The sequence below is a fragment of the Cuculus canorus genome, chromosome Z (genome assembly GCF_017976375.1).
Source record: "Cuculus canorus isolate bCucCan1 chromosome Z, bCucCan1.pri, whole genome shotgun sequence".
Classification (NCBI taxonomy): Eukaryota; Metazoa; Chordata; class Aves; order Cuculiformes; family Cuculidae; genus Cuculus; species Cuculus canorus.
The window spans coordinates 5,226,629-5,246,810 of NC_071441.1; the positions used below are offsets into that span (position 1 = coordinate 5,226,629).

At 37.5% G+C, this 20,182-nt stretch overlaps 1 protein-coding gene across 6 annotated transcripts in view; it reads left to right on the forward strand.

The window, feature by feature from the left end:
• Window positions 1–17,555, forward strand: part of GHR (growth hormone receptor) — a 128,359-nt gene extending 110,804 nt beyond the window's left edge. For 4 of the 6 annotated variants that reach the window (XM_054053724.1, XM_054053727.1, XM_054053728.1 and 1 more), the window contains 7 exons: window positions 1,099–1,228; window positions 3,408–3,568; window positions 4,649–4,827; window positions 9,534–9,705; window positions 11,706–11,796; window positions 14,431–14,500; window positions 14,756–17,555. In XM_054053724.1, the coding sequence (XP_053909699.1) occupies window positions 1,099–1,228; window positions 3,408–3,568; window positions 4,649–4,827; window positions 9,534–9,705; window positions 11,706–11,796; window positions 14,431–14,500; window positions 14,756–15,715 (1,763 nt within the window). In that variant the 3' untranslated portion in view covers window positions 15,716–17,555. Of the gene's footprint in view, window positions 1–854; window positions 981–1,098; window positions 1,229–3,407; window positions 3,569–4,648; window positions 4,828–9,533; window positions 9,706–11,705; window positions 11,797–14,430; window positions 14,501–14,755 lie in introns of those variants that run through there. The other 2 variants (XM_054053729.1, XM_054053730.1) reach the window with 2 other exon arrangements.
• The last annotated feature ends 2,627 nt before the right edge of the window (window positions 17,556–20,182 follow it).

The window sequence follows — 20,182 nt, forward strand, 5'->3', positions numbered from 1 at the left end:
AATTCCTCATGCGTAGGAGGAGGCATCTGGTTTGTGTGGATGTCTGTACCTTAATACTTTTTCCAACTTTGAGTGTAAATATTTTGTACCAAATAGTCACAGTTGTGACTTTGCAAAAGCACTTGATAAGAACTTCACATGCAGGGTTTTGTAGCATCATGTTGTTCCCTAGCCAGGGATCCTTTCACCAGTTGTAAACACCTGACTAGTATCTACGTCTTAGGTGCCTCAGGGAGCCTTTTTCTTAAATAAATTACCATATTTTCCAGATGGTCAGTGAAGAGAAGTATAGACTTCGTGTGCATGCAATCTCCACCTGGAAAGCTTTCCAGGCCAAATAGGAAACGTTGGCATTAGACCCTTGAAATTCAAGAAAAACTTAAGTACTTACTTTGAAAGCAGTGAGTCATATCCACAACTTCTGTTTTTATTTTTCTCACAAGAGTTGACAAGGCTGACTAATTGCACCAGTCATTTCATGGCCTTATATAATTTCAGTTTTGACAAAGAACAGAAATAATTAATTTAGAAGTGGCATGTGGCGGAACAGGCACATGCTGAGAGCTGCCCTTATCTCACTCAGAGCAAGGTTGTATCTACACAGCGTTGTATGCACAAACCTGAACTCAGTTCAAGGTAGCTGCTCCAATGACTAGACGGATTGCAAAACTGCTCAGCTGGGTAAATACCAAGCTGTGGTTAGTCCAACACCAATCTCCATGGTACCACACTTTCTTTAAAGCAAGTGCAGGTCTAATTCAAGTGTATCGGTACTAAACTACGGCTGCAGTGCTGGCAGACACCCACGCTGTGTGTCAGGCTGATGGCAACGTTTCCACACTGCACGAAAGAGAACTTCACCCATCTTTCCAATTTAGCTTTCTACATTTACAACCTTCTACATATAAGCATGTAAGAAGAATCATCTACATCTACATGTAAGAAGAATTGAAATCTTGCCTCCTTGTACACAAGGAATTGTAAGGAAAAGTTAAGTACTCATTAAAAAATGCTGAGTCTCATTGTAACAGCACATCAGTCTGTCTTCTGGATTTGTTTAATGTGTCTCATTCTGTCTCCTGCCCTTTTTCCTGACAGAACCTTTGCAATGGCCACAAATCAGCAAGTGCAGATCACCTGAACTGGAGACATTTTCATGTTATTGGACTGATGGAAATATTTATAACCTCACTGCTCCAGGAACCATACAACTGTTGTACATGAAAAGGTAATAATATGGAAGAAACGAAAGAGGAAGAGAGAGGTCATATATTTTTATATGCTTGTTAGCTTGTTACTGTTGATTTTTTGCCATGTTACTAACTATACTGGTTTTAAGCATAGAATTACATTTTAAGTACATATTTTTCTATGTAAAAATTTGTTGTTAATTATTGACCGTAATAGGTGTTGCTTAGCAGATAATTAAGAACACATTCTTAATAAATTTAGGTCTAGGTTGCAGAATCCAAAACTGAACACTGTATGGCATGAAAAAGGAGTTTTAATAGGGAACTTCAGTTTATTCCTTATCAACCTAACTTGCAACTGTGAGATTCATTGTTTCTGTGTACAAATGTGGAGCTTGAATATAAGGCAATTTCAAATTTTTATTAAAGTTTTATAAAGCTCCCACTGATCAGTTGCTAGATTAAAGTCTGCATGTGCAGGTCCAGGTGAAAGACTGAGTATTACATTTCATTAAACCCTGGTCAATTCTGATTTGCATTCCACTCAAGGTTTTGTAATTTTCGGTAGACATTACCAGTAGTGGCTATTAAGGAAGAGAGACCTTTTGTTTACAGGAGCAGAAAGATGCGAGTTTCTGCTCTAATGCCGTGGGTTTCAACCTTTTTTATCTACAGAGTCTTTCTACTGGTGATGATGCATTTATTTGGCAAACTTAAGCCTAATAGCAAGTCTGGTGTGCTTACTTACTCTTCTGAGACCTCTCAGAAATACACGGATCCAAGTTAAAACCACTATTTTAAGTGTAAATATTTAGCTGACTTGTCAGTGGTATGTACTGTAAGGGCACAAACTAAAAAATTAATTAAACACTATGATGAAGTAGTGCCATGTACATTGAGCAGATCACATATTTCATGTTTGTCCTAGAAATTAGAATACTACAATAAAAGATGTGAACTGAACACCCACATTAAAAATATTTCTACTTCCATGTGCAACCAGCATTTAAGGCTCAGGACTGATATCATCTAGTCTCCTCCTTAACACAAGCCGCAGCATCCAAGCACATACATCCTTATCAAGTGCATCAGTCAGGCTTTGGCTGAGCTACAGTATTTCATTTAGAAAAGTGTCTCATCAGCTAAGCACTAGACTGGTTCTTAGTAGCAAAAAATGCTTCTTACTCAATTTATGTAGCAACTGTCTTTTCCGTTCTTAAGCACACACTCCAGTATTGAAGGTTGCACTTGGCATAATTGGTTTAGCTTAATCCTCCTTCTGTACAGCTCAAATCGCATTTAGTAAGAAAAGGCATTTACAGTATATTTTTAACAAACCAAGACCGTAATTTTTTAAAAGAACCCTATTAGGTCTATATTTGGGCTGAGAAATCATATCAAAATAAAGAATAGCAACAGCACATCTGTTCACAGTGGGATTTGTTTTTCCAAAGTGACTTCAGAAATACTGAATAAATGTCTGTCATTTTCCTGCAGACTGTTTCTAACAGTCTGGTCTTTGCCATTTTGCTTTAACTGAAGACTTTTCTTTTGTTTTAAACCTGCTGAGTAGTTTCAGTTTGGCGGTATGAAAATGACCGTACACAAGTAGCAGTGTTTCTCAGTCTGAGAGTTTATGCCACATCTTTATAACTCTGCTGGCTTGTCTTTTGTAAAAGATTAAATGAATGTGATATTTCCTACTGTATTTATTTTATTTACAAAGAACTTTGTGGGTTTTTTTAACAAAATCAAAATAGAAGAACATACAAGGTTTCTTTCTAGTAGTTCCAAGCATGTGTTTAAGAAGTTCTGTATCCCAAGGAATCCCTTCCTCATTCACAGCGTTGAGTTTCTCTTCCCTTCGTTCACATCTAACTGCAATTTACCTTCGCCTGAAAAACAGTTGCTTAAATTCATATCAAATCTACCAGAGTTTGTGCTGGCTGGTAGTCATTAGCACCAATCAACACAAGAAGCTCTGACTGTTCTTCGGAAGCAGTGTCCACTAACAGTATATGAGAGCCTAAACTCATTAATGCACGTTGGTTGGATAGTGGTTTGGTTTCGTTGTAAATCACAATCAATATTGAGATGTTTTCCTTATGTCCATAGAAGTTATGACTTATCAATAACATCTCTTGTAACATCTGTGATTTATACTTTCTAAGATCTATAAATCGCTCACAAATATTGCATTTTTGTTGTCATTTCTAGGAATGATGAAGACTGGAAAGAATGCCCTGATTATATCACTGCAGGAGAAAATAGCTGTTATTTCAACACGTCCTACACCTCTATTTGGATACCATACTGTGTTAAGCTTGCCAATAAAGATGAAGTATTTGATGAAAAATGTTTCAGCGTTGATGAAATAGGTAAGCTTCCATGACACATTTTAGCTCTATATTTTCATATCGCGATAGTTGTGATACTATAAGCGTTCATATTACTCATACTGTCTCAGAAAGGTTAGTTTCTAAAAAATGCTATACGTAGGAAGGTATTTGGTTTTGTAACATATACAATGTGATCCACAGAAGAAAATATTGCCTAGATTGGAAAAAAATAGCTAGAAGGATAAAAGCAAATACATGGTTTCTCATTTTGAATACTATTTGCTTCTCAAATGTTTGCAGGTGAGCTTGCCTTTGGTGTTAGGCTGAGCTCTTTCTAATGGATGTAACGTACCTTTGTTCAGTGTAAGCAAGGATGGCATTAAAATCTTGATTCTGCAGAGTTCTGGAATCAAATAGTTTTTTGTTCCTGAATCAACACAAATCTACAGAATCAGGATGTGTCTAGCATCTCTAAGCTAGAATATTCTAGCTATAATTATTGCAATGTGAATTATGATTGTCTGGGACTTTGTAGACATTATTGGTTGTTCAGAGCAGTGGTTTATATATATATAGATATATATAGAGATATATAGAGAGAGATATATATACAATTAATTTATTCCTGCAAGTGACTAGAATACCTACTGCTCTCATTTCTTTAGCTATGCAAAATTAGATTGATTCTTCAGATGACATAGTTTTTCAATGTATTTCTATATGAGTTACTAAATATTTGTCTTTCTTTGTTACTCCAATTGTTGGTTTTATTTCTAGTGAGAACTCTTAAGTTTAAATTTTGATGGAGAATTGTTTATTTCTCTGTGTTTTATAAGCTCCTATTGGAAATGTAGTGTAATAGGTAATATATTCTTAGTCCTCTTTATTAGTCACTCGGGTGAAATTTATGTAGAGTGCGTCTGCCACCAATGGCAGAAGGTGCCTTCTTGTTACCAAAACTGTAGTGACTCTGTCATTGACTCAAAGGTTTAGATTTTAATCAGCAAATATATGGTTAATATGCTTTTTTAGTCCTGAAATCATTTAACAGTGTCTAGTAAGAATGATCATTTCACATTGAAAACTGGCTGTTTTATTCCAAATACTCTGTTTAAACAGTACTGCCTGATCCCCCTGTCCACCTTAACTGGACTCTGCTAAATACTAGTCAGACTGGGATCCATGGGGATATTCAAGTAAGATGGGATCCACCACCAACAGCAGATGTTCAGAAGGGATGGATTACTCTGGAATATGAATTGCAGTACAAAGAAGTTAATGAGACAAAATGGAAGGAGGTATGAAGCAAATATTTATTATACAATAGTCATAGTACAGTGCAGGCTTCTTCTGTCCCTAACACTTCTGTACCACTATGAAAAACAACAGCTTGTAATTGCTAATTAGATGATACCTTAAGTCTTAAACAATATACCCGTATTCTTCTGAAGTTTTCTGGCAAAAAATTGTAACTTTATGTGTCAAGATAGTTGGCATGCAGGATAGTAATAACAAACCTTGAAATTCCTTTGTTAGATTATAAAGTATAGCAATACTCAGATACATACAAGTGTTTTTAAAGGATAAAATATTTCTCTATTGTTCTCATAAACCTTGGCTATTTAAAACAGTGCATGGTACTTTTAGTAGTTGGAACAGGAAAATTTGCTTGGAAAATGTCAGCATGTCACTCCAGCTTCTTCAGGGTTCCAATATTTATAATTACCATTTCAGTAGATAAAAAAAAAAAAAAAAAGGAAAAAAGCTTTGAGTTGTCATTTAAATTTTTTTGCAAATAAAAATAATGCAACATAGTTAAAACATACAGATTTCATATTAGACAGCAATGTGAAAATTGTGACTATATGGATAGTCTGTGAAAATATAATACATATATACCCCAAATCTTTTATGTTCTCTTTTTGAAAATCATGTAACTTCTCGTGTGGTTAGTTTTCCTATTATGGAGAAGAAATTGTACCCATCTTACTGGAATGAATAGGCTAGGCTAAGTGCCAGTGTGTCATGGCATATTTGCATATGTAGAACTCTTTCCGAATACTAGTTCAATGCAATAAGAACATCATTCCAGAGCAGAACCCTTCCTTTGCTTTCTTATTCATATGAACTGAGTTGACAGTAGGAGAGTGGATAATCCTCTTATTAATTTGTCTTAAAGCTACAAAATGCAAATTTACCAGTGGAAACATAGTCAAATTGGTTTGCTTGCCTTCATCTGCAAAAGGCTTTGGACCCCTTCTCACCTCTGATCCTTCTCAATGTCGGCATTTTCTGTCTATCCTACCCTTATTAGGGTACTTTTCTACCGCAAAACAGGCACAAGATATGTATATGTATTACTTTTTCCTAATACTTATCTGAATTTCTTTCTCTGCTGGTTTAAGCTACACTTACTACATAGCCTTTATATTTTAAAGCCTGTGAAATGAGTTAAGCTTAGGCAGTAAATCGATACTCCTTAAGAACTTGAAAATCTGCAGAATACTTGTGAGATTTACAAAAGCAGGTAGCAATGCAGGAATTCTGTAATTCCAGCGTGCCTTGAGAATAGTTCTATAGGAGAGCAAAGTCAGAAATTCAGTGTTTCTTTCAGAAAAAAAGATAAGGAATTGCTGAATTCTATCCTTGCCTCCAGAAAAATAGTAGTATAGATCATATTGGCCTGCAGCTGCATATATTGTATGTTATGGTGCCTTTCAGCTTAAAAGCATAAACATAGCGTAATTTCCTGAGACACTCTCCGAGCACAAAAGAGAAATTTCTCAATAAAATCTTCGTCTAGCCTAAGACAATAGCAAAACTTTGAATAACAGCATTGGATCAATGATTTCACTCTTTCCATTCTTTGCTACAAATATCTCCTGTAACAAGCATTGAAGCAGTAAAAAGATTAACGTCTAGTTATACTGTTATTCCTAGTTTTATACACAAAGGATAATCTTTGCTTGAATACGCTGTAATGCTTTGTATATGTACCTGATTCAAAAAAATTGATACAAAAATTATTTTAGAGTACTTAATTTGTACTAAGTCACCCTTTCACTGAGGCTTGGTTTTAATTATTTCAGATGTTGGGATGAACCTGTTTGATTTTTCGTGTAGCATTCATTACTCTTTTACAAACTGAATGTAGATAATTTATGGATTGAAAGAGGACTAAAGCAGTAATTAGTAAAGTCTCATAGAAGTAAGTTATAGTAATAAAAGGATCAAAATTATTTTCTGATAAACTTCATACAAACAATAAAGTCCTCACCCTCGTGTTGCAGGTGTTCGTGTGACAGAGCCAAATTTAATCTGGCTCACAGTCTGCAAAAAATGTCATCGTTGTTAGCAGCTGCTTGCTGGGTATCTTTTTAGAACTCTGTTACCTTGAATTGTTGCCCCTTACATTCACTAGACTATAATTCGGTCCCCTCTTACTCCTACATGGGGTTGATAATTATGAATAACAGTAGCTGTACGGACTCTGTGAAGCTGCTGTGTTTTTCAGACGAGTTATGAAAACACATCATCTGAGCAATAGTGGAGAATGATGGCTTCATAGTGAAGCATTTGTCTGTGAAGTGCCTAAAAAAGTATGTGTGATAGGGAATCGTGGAAGTCTAATGTTCTTTTAGTTGTTTATCATATTTTAGGTTGGGCTGATCTTTTGATTTATTAAAAGCCCCAAACAATCCACGCCCGTACCAACTAGTGTGGGATTAAACTGGTGATCACAGCTCAGTCCTCAGTGAAGAAGGCTGGATGTGGGAGTCATAGTCTTGCTGAATTTTTGCTGGAAAAGGTCCATTTCAGACTGCACTGAAGTATGCTTCGGGCAGGGAGGCATGGAGTACTAACTCCAGAGCTGTATTGTGTCCATACAGCACTGGCTGAGATACAGGGCTTGTTAGTTTGAGGGATGAAAACTCATCTCACTGCACTACCTTGAATATTCAGCCAATATCTGCATGTGTTGTATGGGCCTCAAGCCCTGTGCTGTGCCTACCCCAGGCACCTCTGAACCTTTCCCTGGTACTGCCCATCTCAGTTTTCACTGTTTTTATGTTGAAACTGATGAAATCCATTGCCTTGGTCGCTGTGTTGCGTGTTGTGCCTGAGCCAGCCTCTGCTGCTGGTGCCCCCATCCCGTTGCCACTCTCAGTATCCCAGGGGCTCCAGCTGACTGGTGACAAACAGTTGTTTCACAGGCTGCTTTAACCCCCTCTTACAAGGCCAGACTCACGCAGGCAGCGCAATCACACAGCTCAGCGTGACAGCAGATTTGTCACACGTTTCTTTCGTTTGGCAATCACAAGCATTGCTCTGTGTACACTGACTGAACAGCATGCCGTCAGTCCAGCAGCCAGGCAGTCTGGTTCCAAGCTCCCTTTCACATACTTTATAAACAAGTTTGCTGTATGCTCTCGTGCATCTTTATTAGTTAGATTTTATCATGTCTCTCGTATGACTTTTAATTGATTTAATCCATATGACAGATGCTATTCATCTCTTCAGTTCATGCTGAACCTTCCCCAGTCTATATATCTTGCTCCATCCAGGTGTCTTACACAAAGTTTTTTTAGTCCAGTAATGGACTAGAGGCATCCTGCCCATTAATCAATTATCTGCTCTTTAGCAACTCTTGCAATTTCAGGGACATGGTAATTTTAACTCATATTTTTCAGGTTTCTTTAGCCCGTATACTGCTTTTTTAAGTGCCACCATTACCTGGGGTACATAAAATTTTGTGCAGACCAGCATCTCTAAGAATCTTCACTAATCTCCACCAACCTACCTGTAAAACTTCAGTGTACTCTTTCTTTTTGGCTTCATAACACAAAATAAGTAAACTGGACTAGTAGACATGGTAATCCCTTTCCAGCATTTTCCAATTGTTAAAAACTTGTGTGGCATAGAGCAATGGTTCTCCACAATCTTATGCCCAACAACTAGCAGAGAAAACCAGTCTGGCTGGGATCACTGCCTCCTCCAAATTCTGACTGGTTGGTTCTCCAAACACTTGAGTCTGGAGCCACTAGATATCAGAGAATTCCACAGATAGTCGTTTCCAACAGAATGTGTCTCAAGTTTAGATTATGCAGCTACAGTGACTATAGGATTGTATTTTTGAAGCTTCCTTCAAATCCTCAATGACTTCTGCTTTCCAGGTGGTTTAATTCTTAGCATATTGTGAGTTCTGTCAATGTCATCCTTCATTCTGAAATGCAAGTGGAATATAATATCTGCCACAAGGATTTCTACTTTGAGCATGTTTTCCTTATTTTTATGTACTTTTGTTGGGCTGTTGGAGCTAAAACACATATTCTTAGGTGACCAATAGAAGAAGATACAGATTTCACATATTAAGACCTCTAATGTGACTTCCTACATATTTTGGTATGCAGCAGTGCCTACATATGTTGCAGTTCATATAGAAGTCTCAAGACCAACAGTCTAATGCCAGCTCTCACGGTGTCTCCATTATTACATTTTATATAGAGTGGAAGATCTTGGGAGCTATGCTATGTTCCCCAAATAAATACATTTGTAAGACGCCGTAGATCTGGTTAGAAGGCCTTTAGATAACTTTTCTTCTTAAATTTAATTTTGTAGTGGAGATTGCACTAGTTTTAAGACTTTGGTGTTACTTTAACAAGTTTCTTTGGCATTGTGAGGTCAGTAATCTTGTGTTACAACAGTAAAAAGGATTTACAGCTTAAGTTCAGTGGGAGATGTGCACACTACCTACTTACGGCATGTAACTGGGGGCATCTGCCTTTCTTTACTGACTGTATTTACAGAGAATGTGTATTCTCCGTTTTTGATCCCCTGAATCACAGCAAAGCCTGATGGCTAGAAAGTCGGAAGTAAATGGTGTGAATTTTCTCTGAACTCTTCTTATGTTATCCTTATAGTACCAAGTAGCAAAACACCTTCAAATGTGTAAAATTGCCTGTACAACTCAAACAAATAAATCACAGTCCTTCTATCTTTACAGTTAGAACCCAGGCTTTCAACAATGGTTCCACTGTACTCTCTGAAGATGGGAAGAGATTATGAGATACGAGTCCGATCAAGACAACGTACCTCCGAAAAATTTGGGGAGTTCAGTGAAATCCTTTATGTATCATTTTCTCAAGCAGGCATTGAATTTGTTCATTGTGCTGAAGGTAAATAAACGAAGTACAGCAAAACGTTCTTATAAACACGCTCTCTTTTTGTCTTTTCAGTGTTATTTTTTTCTTTCTCCATACCATTGATATTCTGTACTTGAATAGATCGATAATTCATCCTACCACAGGAAAATCATTTTCTGAGATTGAGAACATAAAAGTTCCATATACACGCTCAGAAATAAACTCAGCAAGACTGTTTTACAGCTCGTCAGAGACCAAAAATGCAGATAGCATTAGGAATCAGAAATAGTAACTGCTGTTGCACTTCTTACAGAGGCTAAAATACAGTTAAATGTCATGGTTCATCATCTAAAATGAGCACTCCAGTAGTGAAGAGAAGAATTGTCACTTCTATTAAAGTGTTATACTGCTGGCTAAGTTTGTTATCAGAATGATGTTCTTTTTGATTTGCCTGATACTATCAAGACAGTGAGTGTTTTTCTGATTCTTTCTTCTGTCTTGTTTTTAAACTGCTATTAAGGACAGGAGAAGAAACAGCCATTGAGCACCACATTTTTTCTATTAAAAGGATGAGACGGTGCCTTTTCCTAAGGCATTCCCAGGTCTGAGCTACTAAATTAACTCTTCAAAATATGAGCTCTTCAGCAAATTGTTTTAACAAGCTACTTCGCTTAATTTTCCAGGGTATTAGTGAAGGTTAATAAAATCACCCATAACTGTTATTTTTCAAAATCTTGCTAGGTTCCCTTATTAAACTCTTTGTATTCCTAGTTTTCATGCTCAGTTTTTATAACAGCTAAAGTTCTGGAGATGTGGCATTATTTTATTAACCCCAGATGCATTAAATTTTCACATTTTTCATATAAACAAGATTAAAATACTATGAAAATGTATGGCTATCCTACAAGCAGAGTTTTCTTTCATCATTACCATTACAACCCAGTTTGTGCAAGTTGACTCATACACATACATCTCACACATCAACGCTGATCTGATTTGAAATTTATTCTTGCTTGTTCTCTAAATCACCTTTAGGAACACAGAATTAAAATTTAAATTTTCCATGTATTAAAAATGTCAAGTAGTTCAAATGCAATATTATTTACTTGATAAGGTGTTACTGGTTCTCCATCAAAATAGGGACCTGCACAAGACAGATATATCCAGATAGGATTTCACTGACGCCTGAAAACGTGTCAATTCAAAATCTAAGCTGGGAGCACAGGGACAAAACTGGTACATTATTTATTTTTTCACCAAAAGGACATATATTTATGTTCATGTACAGAATTCTAAAGTTTTCTGTCCGGTATTGCTTGGCCCAGAAAATGAGTGACGTTTGTATGGAAAACTTGAAATTGGGAACAAATGACAAGAATCTTAGGACTGCAGCCAGAATAAATTTCTCTATACTGTGTATTCTACAGTGTCGGCTTAACTGTAATGGAATTGCCAGTGTTTAAAAAAATAAAACTTCTCATTCATCAGCATTGTTCTTCATTCCTACCAAACTGTATTTCTTAATTACCTAAATTCTTTGTATCCACTTGCAAGGTAAATAAAAGGAAAGAGGAGTAATGTGCTTTTTAACATCACTGTATTTTAATTTCTGTGAGAGAAGAATAGCTTGCCTATGATTTAGTGTGCTATTAATAATGTTCTCTTAGCTTGGGCAAACAAGCAGTAACATGGTCTGCAGCACTGTATGCCGTCAGCGCCGCTGGTGGCATGTTCCAAGCAGGCAGAATTTTCCTCGTGGCTGGTTTTGCTACACATATTGTCTTATACTAAGATCGCAGTCTTAATTTCTGCAAGGAGTCTCAGTGGACTCATAAATGCAGTATGGGAACTACTGAGACCAAAAAGGTACTTTTATTTCTGCTTAACACATAACTTTCACATTTAAGTAACCGAAAATTCCCCTATCAGTTTTTACCACTTTGGAACCCTTAGGCAGTGGAAGAGAAGGTTAAAATTAAAGATGTGACAGAGATGTAGATTCCTGCTAACATGATTTCGTTCTGTTGTTTCAGATATTGAGTTTCCATGGTTCTTAGTTGTTATCTTCGGAGCATGTGGGCTGGCCATAACAGTGATCTTAATCCTGCTGTCTAAACAACCAAGGTACAGAGTTTTTATTTGCCAGATTTTATGTATTTGTACCTTAAAAAAACAGGGTGCTTCCATTGTTTTAAATCTAGGGGACTAGAAACTATTTTGAGGATTGTTTTCTATCCTCCTGAGCCGCAACTGCACATACTTGGCCTTCAGCAGTGGAAATCTGATTAAGTTGACAGCTCCTCTTCCTTCCTTTTGAATTTCAGAACATCTTATTCTACAGTATTTACATAGTTAATTTACTTAGGCCTTGAAGGGGGTTGGTTTTTTAGTCCATTCAAACTTTGTAAATACTGTTTTTACACACATAACACTTTTAAAAGTTTCACACAAACAGACATCTGTATATTTGGGTTTGTTCTTGAGACTGTTTCAGTGATCTCTTGACTGTGTCTTCATTGAGCCAAGGGAAAGAGCTTGAGTTATAGATATTTGATCTCTATAGGTAGAATATGGCTCCTATAAATAACAGGAATAAAATAAAAGAAAACACATTAATAAAAATCATAAAATTGTGTCATTTATAAAAATGAAACAGTGACACATATATGAAAATTACAAAATGGTCTCAAAGTGAATTCATCTTCTAATGTGTGTTCAGAGATATTATTATTTGGCAGAATAATTCAGCTTGGATGTCATACCAGTACTGTCCTAGTCTAGGGAGCAACAGCACAGTCAAGCCCCAGTGCACACCTGGACATTGTCACTCATCTGGTATGTAGACTTCGAAAATGAACACTGAGGTGTTTTGCACATTCCAGCGTAAGGACACGTCATTGAAAGGAAAACAAATGGTGCAGTTGAAGAAGGTCTAAAAAAAATCGTTTAGGCAAGCAGCGCTCTGTGTTGGAAGAGCTTAATTTCAGGAAGCCGCTCCCTGCAATTGCATTCTGATCCCAGAGCGAGGCTCCTGATACAATGCATGACAAAAGCTTGATGTGTCAGAATGGGGCAAGATCAACATATACTTGGGACCAGAAGCCCACTAAGCTCAGCACAATGAGCAGGGTGTGGCTTAGTCACAGAAGATTCTCAGGGCTGAAGTGTGCCGCTGATCAGAACTCATTGATATCATCCAAGCTAATCATGACTGCTGTAGAGGCTTTTCTCAACTGTAATCTCTTCTTCTGGAAGGTTTTTCTGGACCTGTGGGCCAGCATCCTTCCTGTGGAACTGGCGCACATGGTGGTAGGAGTGGTAATGTATTCTGTAGAGGAGCATGGTTTTCCCGTAATGCAAAATATCCAGGCTCAGTTTCCTCCTGTATTTGACAAGGTATCAATTCACATTTTCCTCAGTTCAGATCTCACAAGATCTTAAAGAGGCTCCCTAGGACGGATGCCATACGCTCAGGCCATACTCTTTAAGAACTGAGAGATGAACTATGCAAGGCTAAGAAAGAAGCAGAGCGTAGTTCTCTGTCCTGAATGATTTCTCCAGGTAGCAACCAGTATAATCCTGTGTCTGTTGCATTGGAAGCAGTGCCCAATCCTGTCAGAACAGCTGATTTGTGGATTCAACTGTAAGCGCAGATCTCAAACTGATACCCTGAGATCCCAGCCAGTGCACAGCTAACACAGCCCTTCCAGGGATAAGGTGGAAAATTACTGGATTTCTGGCTCACTGAGGCTTGCTGGGCAGAACTTTGAGGGTCTGCCAAAAACAAAAACAGCCTTTTGGGCCTTCTGTAGTTAAGTAGGTGCCTAAATTTCTCTCTGGCACTCCTTAAGACTCCTCTGATCTTCTCTAGACCTCAGCAAGGTCACTTAACAATACAGCAAAACTAATACTTGGGTTTGGATCTACCATTCCCACAGCTTGCTTTCTAAAATAGTCAAGTATCCCAGTACAGAGAGGATGTTGATTTTTTTTCCTTTTGGGAACCACAGTTAATCAGTTTGCAAAAAAAGCCAGGAGGTAAAATAGAGGAGGCAGGCATGACATGCTATTGTTGGATTATTGTTAATGGGAAATCATCCTATTTGTTTTGGTTTTTATTTGGTCTCTTGAAGAACTAGAAATTCATTTGATGAAGGATTAGAATAGTATGTATTTCTGCAGTATGTGCACACGTGGGCATGTTACTAGTCCTTTCTCTAGAAGGGTAATGCCCTGTCGTTGTATATTATTTGTTATGAGAATAATTCAGAAAACAGAATTGTCATAGAGATGGCAAAATACTAGCCTAATTTTTTGCAGTTGTGTTTCTGTTTTATTAGTTCTATAGTAATTCACTCTTTTCACCAACTCCCTGAAAAAAAATTTTTGGGAAAGTTACTCTGAACACTAAAGTGTGTATCAGGTTCCTTTGAAAGTTATGTAAAAAAGGAAACTATTGACAGAGCTTTAGAAATTTACTGTCTTCCTATACAGCATTAAATTATCAGACTGGACTCCAAAGTGGTTGCCCACGTAAAAGTATGTTATTTCAAGAACGAAGGCTGCAGAAAAAAAAACTTAGGGTTTTATTTGCAATGAAAGAAAACAATCCTTCTTTTCCTTAGGACTATTTGAAATGGAATCTTCAAACATTCCAGTTTTGAAGTAATTAAGTATAAATGCAGTGTGGGGCACCTATCTTTCTAACTTACTCAAAAAGGACCACTGTCAATTAAAAGCCGTATTTTTTTTTTTCAGGTTAAAAATGCTGATTTTTCCGCCTGTGCCAGTTCCAAAGATTAAAGGGATCGACCCAGATCTCTTAAAGGTAATATTACGCTCCAAGATCTACAGTAGGAATCAATGTAGTAGTAGCAGGTGACAGTTGTTCCAGGCAGAAAGATTCTGTAGGAAAAATTTATTATATGGGGGAGTTGCCACAAAGCTATCTTCCATAAAAATATTTTTTTTAAGTTGCAATTACTGTATCAGCTACAGTTAACCTTTCCTTAAGTTAACATCATAAAAAGCACAAGCATTTTTATTATTTCTTTTAAAACATTCATATTTCCTTGCTTTATAGAAAGGAAAGCTAGATGAAGTGAACTCCATCTTAGCCAGCCATGACAACTACAAGACACAGCTATATAATGACGACTTGTGGGTTGAGTTTATTGAGTTGGACATAGAAGACCCTGATGAAAAGAACAGAGTCTCAGATACCGACAGGCTTCTGAGTGAAGATCATCTGAAGTCACACAGTTGCTTGGGAGCAAAGGATGATGATTCTGGACGGGCCAGTTGTTGTGAACCAGATATTCCAGAGACAGACTTCAGTGCAAGTGACACGTGCGATGCCATCTCCGATATTGATCAGTTCAAAAAGGTAACTGAAAAAGAAGATCTCTTGTGCCTTGATAGAAAAGATAATGATGAGTCACTTCCAAGCCTCGCCAACACAGACACTCAAGAGCTGCATATGAATACTCAGTCCGAAAACAGCCAGCCATGGCCACCTTTTGCAGACCGCATTGACTCAGCTAGTCCGTCAGTCCACACCCAGCTAAGTAACCAGAATTCATTGACGAATACTGACTTCTATGCGCAAGTGAGTGATATTACTCCAGCAGGTAGTGTTGTACTTTCACCAGGGCAGAAATCCAAGGTGGGAAGAGCACAGTTTGATGGCTGCACAGAACAAAACTTCCCCATGGACAATGCCTACTTCTGTGAGGCCGATGTGAAAAAATGTATTGCCGTGACTTCCCACGAAGAGGATGAGCTGCATGTTCAGGAGCAAAGCTGTAACGAGGATGCTTACTTCACCACAGAGAGCCTTACCACTACCGTCGTCAATCTTGGAGCTTCAACAGCAGAAACCCCAAGTTCGGAGATGCCTGTCCCAGACTACACATCTATTCATATCGTTCACTCTCCACAAGGCCTTGTGCTCAATGCAACTGCACTGCCTGTGCCCGACAAAGAATTCAACATGTCTTGTGGTTATGTGAGCACAGACCAGCTGAACAAAATCATGCCGTAGCTCTTCTCTGACTAGGTGTGTGCAGTGTTTCACAGCAGAGAGTCAGCTTGGGCTTGTATACTGAAACCAAAATGAAGTCTAAAAGTTTCTCGTGGTTCTTAATAGTTTTATCTGAAATGTTGCTACATAAATATTCATCAAAATATTCCTGTTGTGTTCTGTAAATATTATCTATGAATTGGTCTTTAGATTGTTTTACTAGCAGTGACTGTCTTGTTCTTGTGGGTGTTGATTTTTGTGTTACTAAACATTGAAATTACTGTTAAATGTACAGTAAATCATTCATTTTGATAAAGCTAAAATCAGGTGGTTTAAAGTATAAGAACTTAGTAAAAACTGTGCTGTTGGCAGAGATCTTTATATCAGTAATCGGGAACTGAACATATAGGTGAAAAAAACAAAAGTAATTTGAATAAATAACACATCTATGTTGATTTATATAAATTAATAAAATATATTTTAATATTTTAGTCATAAAAAGATAAACATTTTGTATTACACTACACACTGTAGTTCAATTATGGTGACCCATTTAAGGAATGTCATTGCTGCAATCTTAAAAAGGATTTTTCTGTTTTTTTAAAGTTTTGTTCGCAGCATAAATAAAAAATAGATTTTTACAGAGCCATTTTATACCTCCAAAGAAAATGTAGAGAAATTTTGAAATATTGTAGAAACTTAAAGTAACTGATTCTATTACTTTCTTATGGTAACTAATATAGAAATATACATTCAATTTAAAGTTTTGTAGAAAACGTAAAAATTTACAAAATATTTGGGCAAATTACTCTGTTCTTAATCAGATTCTGGTTAATACTAATGATACACTTTTTTATAAGAAAAAATTTTTTGACCACAGTATTAAACAGCGTGCAATTATACTTTCACTGAAAATTTTTGAGAACACATGAATAAGCTCTGGTGACTTAGCAGCACAATCTCTTCACATTTGACCAACTTCTGAAGCCCTCCTACAGCCAAAGGTATTACAACATTTATTAGTTTGTGCCACATAAAGTCTTGATTAAAAAAAATAAAACAAGGACTTCAGGAGTTAGCCAGCAGTTCATTTTTAAAGATATAACTATATTAAAACACTTCAGTGGACAAGGGGATTGAATACGGTATCCTCCAAAAGTGTTTTTTGTTTTTGCAGCCTAACAGCATCTCCTCTGATCGACCGCGTTAGGCAAACGGAAATGAGTGAAAACTGAAACTCAGTGAGAAAACCGTCTTGCGTATATTAAGGACTTTACTGAGCTTTGCAATGAACTATTATTGCTTCAGAAGTTACCTTCCTGGGCATGGTTTCATCATAGCAGGGTTCTTCTTAGAAAGCAAATGGGGATGTTCATTTCTTTTCTCTGACCTTAACAGAAATGCAGCAAAGGCAGGTCTCGCTTATCGTGTCTCCCACTGAACTCACTGATGCTCGCTTTGTGACCAAGGGCTAAAAGACTGGGCCCAACTATTGGGTGGGAATTTTAAGTTTAGCACGTACTTCATGGTAAATGTGCATTAGATATTCTGCTAATTTGCTGCTATATTTTTCTAACAGCTACATTATTTAGTTTCATATAAAATTTCATAGATGATAGACACTAATGCAAGTAATGCCTATGTTTGTGTTTGAAAGAAGTTTCTTACTCTGTTTCTATTGCCAAAAATAGCTAAATACCTCAATCAAACTCAGAATGTCATTTTGGTACTTTACTGGTCACACAAGCCATTATATGCTGGTCAGAAGATGTGTCTTTCAATTTCTATTTAACTTTCCTTATGTCAGTGTTTTGTTTGTTTTTTTCCTCAAAGTTTAATAAATGTATTGTCTTTGATCTGTCCTGACACAATGTGTTTTATTGCAGATAATTAACTTTTTATGGAAAACAGAGATTTTATTAGGAGAAATCAAGTATTTCTCATTGAATAAAATAGGACAAAACTTCCCTTAGGATAGATTCAATGCCTAATGACATCAGTGTTTTCGCTGACTGATATGTATATAGTTAACAATAGAAGCACATACCTAAATTTATAGATGGAGATAGGACGTGCTGTACACAGAACTGGCCAAGGCTCTTGTTACTAATTTAGCAGACTGGTTTACCATTGGCTGGAACAGCCTGTTGTTGCAAATAAATAAGCTGTACTAGTTCAAGATTTATACCTACAGGTGAATCCACAAATCAGATATTCTGAGAAGCCGAATAGTTACTCGTAGTAATAGTTAAAACGTAGCAGCGTATGAATCCCAAAATGTCAGACAGTCTGTCTCTGTGGAAAATGGCATACCTTGAACATCTCCCAGCGCGTAATTTAGTAGTGTACGACTGCCTCTCTCCTCTCCGTAGGGGCAGGGAGGGAGCCTGCCTAACAGGAGGACTCCAACTAGGCAAAGGTAAGCCCTTTCCTCCCAAGGGAATCAGCATGTGATCCAGTTCCTCTACATAGAGGTCCAGTGGCATCTAAGTTTTGTAACTGGGCTTCCAGATGAGTTGATTAGAGCTTTCCAGTCTTCAGACAGGAATGGGAGCATGGACATCTTGCACACAGACAGACACCAATTTGTTAATTAAGGTATTATGATGTTGATGTGCATTTCACCTTAGCTGAACCATTGGACAAGGTAAGCCAGAGGAGGGCACTGGTGTTCTCTTAGGGTTTATACTGTCTGTAGAAACAACGTTATCTGTAGAACTCGGTGCAAACGAACTATCACGGTGAGTAAATATGCTTTACTTCCTGCTTACACTTCCTGCTTGAAGAACAAAGCTTCAGAAGACTTACACATTTTATAAGGCTCTAAAAATACCTGAGCTCCACTTGGAGTTGGAGGATTCACAGCTGGACTTCTAACAGCAGCAAAGACAGTGGTGTAGGGAATTCCAGCTCCCACTGCTTTCACCTGTGCTGGTTCCAGTGCTTTCTGTCAGTGCCCTTCCATGAGATACAGCCTTCTAAAACCTGACAAAATTGTAAAAGCAAAGGGTTAGAAGTTATCTTCTGTTGATTAATGAGTTTAACTGATTGAGCAAAGTTCTGGATAAAGCACATAGAGAAAAAAGGCAGAACCATATGGCCAAGAGCAAAGGAGTGAGCAGTTACAGTGATCATCCCAGGAATATCTTGGCAAAAACAGCTCCTTCACGCAGCTCACTCATGCAGACAAGAGACAGGAGAATACACAGCTTAAGGTAGGTGCATATTTGCAGGGACATAGTCTAATGACCTCCTTTGGTAGTAACTATCACCTAGGTCAGCTTAAAAGGAATGCAAAAAGCCAGCTTGAGCTCCTTCCCACCACCAGCAGGAGTGTGGCTCAAGTAATTATGTGTCTAATGACATCTGTCTGTGTACAGGTCACATGTGGATGTTCAGAAGCGAAACCCAACTGTCAGACTTGTGGTTATGTCTGAACTTCACATTTTATACTGACAATCCAGTGTTTTCCTACAGAACATAAAACCCTACCATTTCACGATGTGATACACTTGCCAGCTGTAGAAAAGCTGTATTGCACAGTTAGAAGCAACCTGTTTATTTACTTTCACCTTTTTTTCCAAGTGGGGGAAAATATATCCGTGCCTTATAGAAAGAGCCTCTGGAACAGTAACTTTCTGTCTTCTCTTAGTCACATTGAGAAATAATGCTACCTATTGTTTAAATGCCAGACATATGAGACAATGTACAAGTGACAGAACTTGTTCTTTTAGAAATGCCTACTAAAATTGTACTTTTCCAGTCTGAATTGGTGAAAATGTGCAAGGTGAAAAGAAACCGGCATCACGGATGGACACTGTAAGCAAGGAGTACTTTGGTAGGGAACCCAGTAAGCCTGTAACTGGCAGTACTTGTTCCCATTTTTGGAAAGAATTTACTCATCGATTGCTTGGCGGACACTTGTCTATACGAATACCTGTATTCAGACACCCTGTTGGTTCTCAAAACCAGGAATAACTCAAATTGCTCTGCTGGCTGCCTTTTGGCACCAACAGAAAGCGCACCGTGGTTTGAAAGAGTTTGGTTTTGAGCCTCTTTTCTCCACCAAAAACAATGTGAATTTCCAAGGTTTCGAGTTACTGTGCCAAGAGACCAAAACAGCACCATCTATTACTAATGTAAGAAATAATTTTGTCAAGCATAGTGACTTACACTTTTATTCTTTACTACTTGATTTGAAGTATTTTTCTTGACTTGGAATACAGGTGAGATCAGTAGATTATGAGAGCTGTTCGTTCTGAGTGGAAATTAACACAAAAGTTGTTTTGCATTTCAAAACAGTAGGAGTATTAAATAATAGACTGTGTTTTTAGAAACACTTCAAGTTATGATACGTAGCCACAGGCAACTTTTTTTCCTGCACTGAGATGTGTTATCTCAGGGGTTCATTAACAGACACCCTATGAAAAGGAGTGCCGGTCTCAGATTGCCTTATTTGAAAAGAAAAGGGAGAAAAAGTTTAGAGCA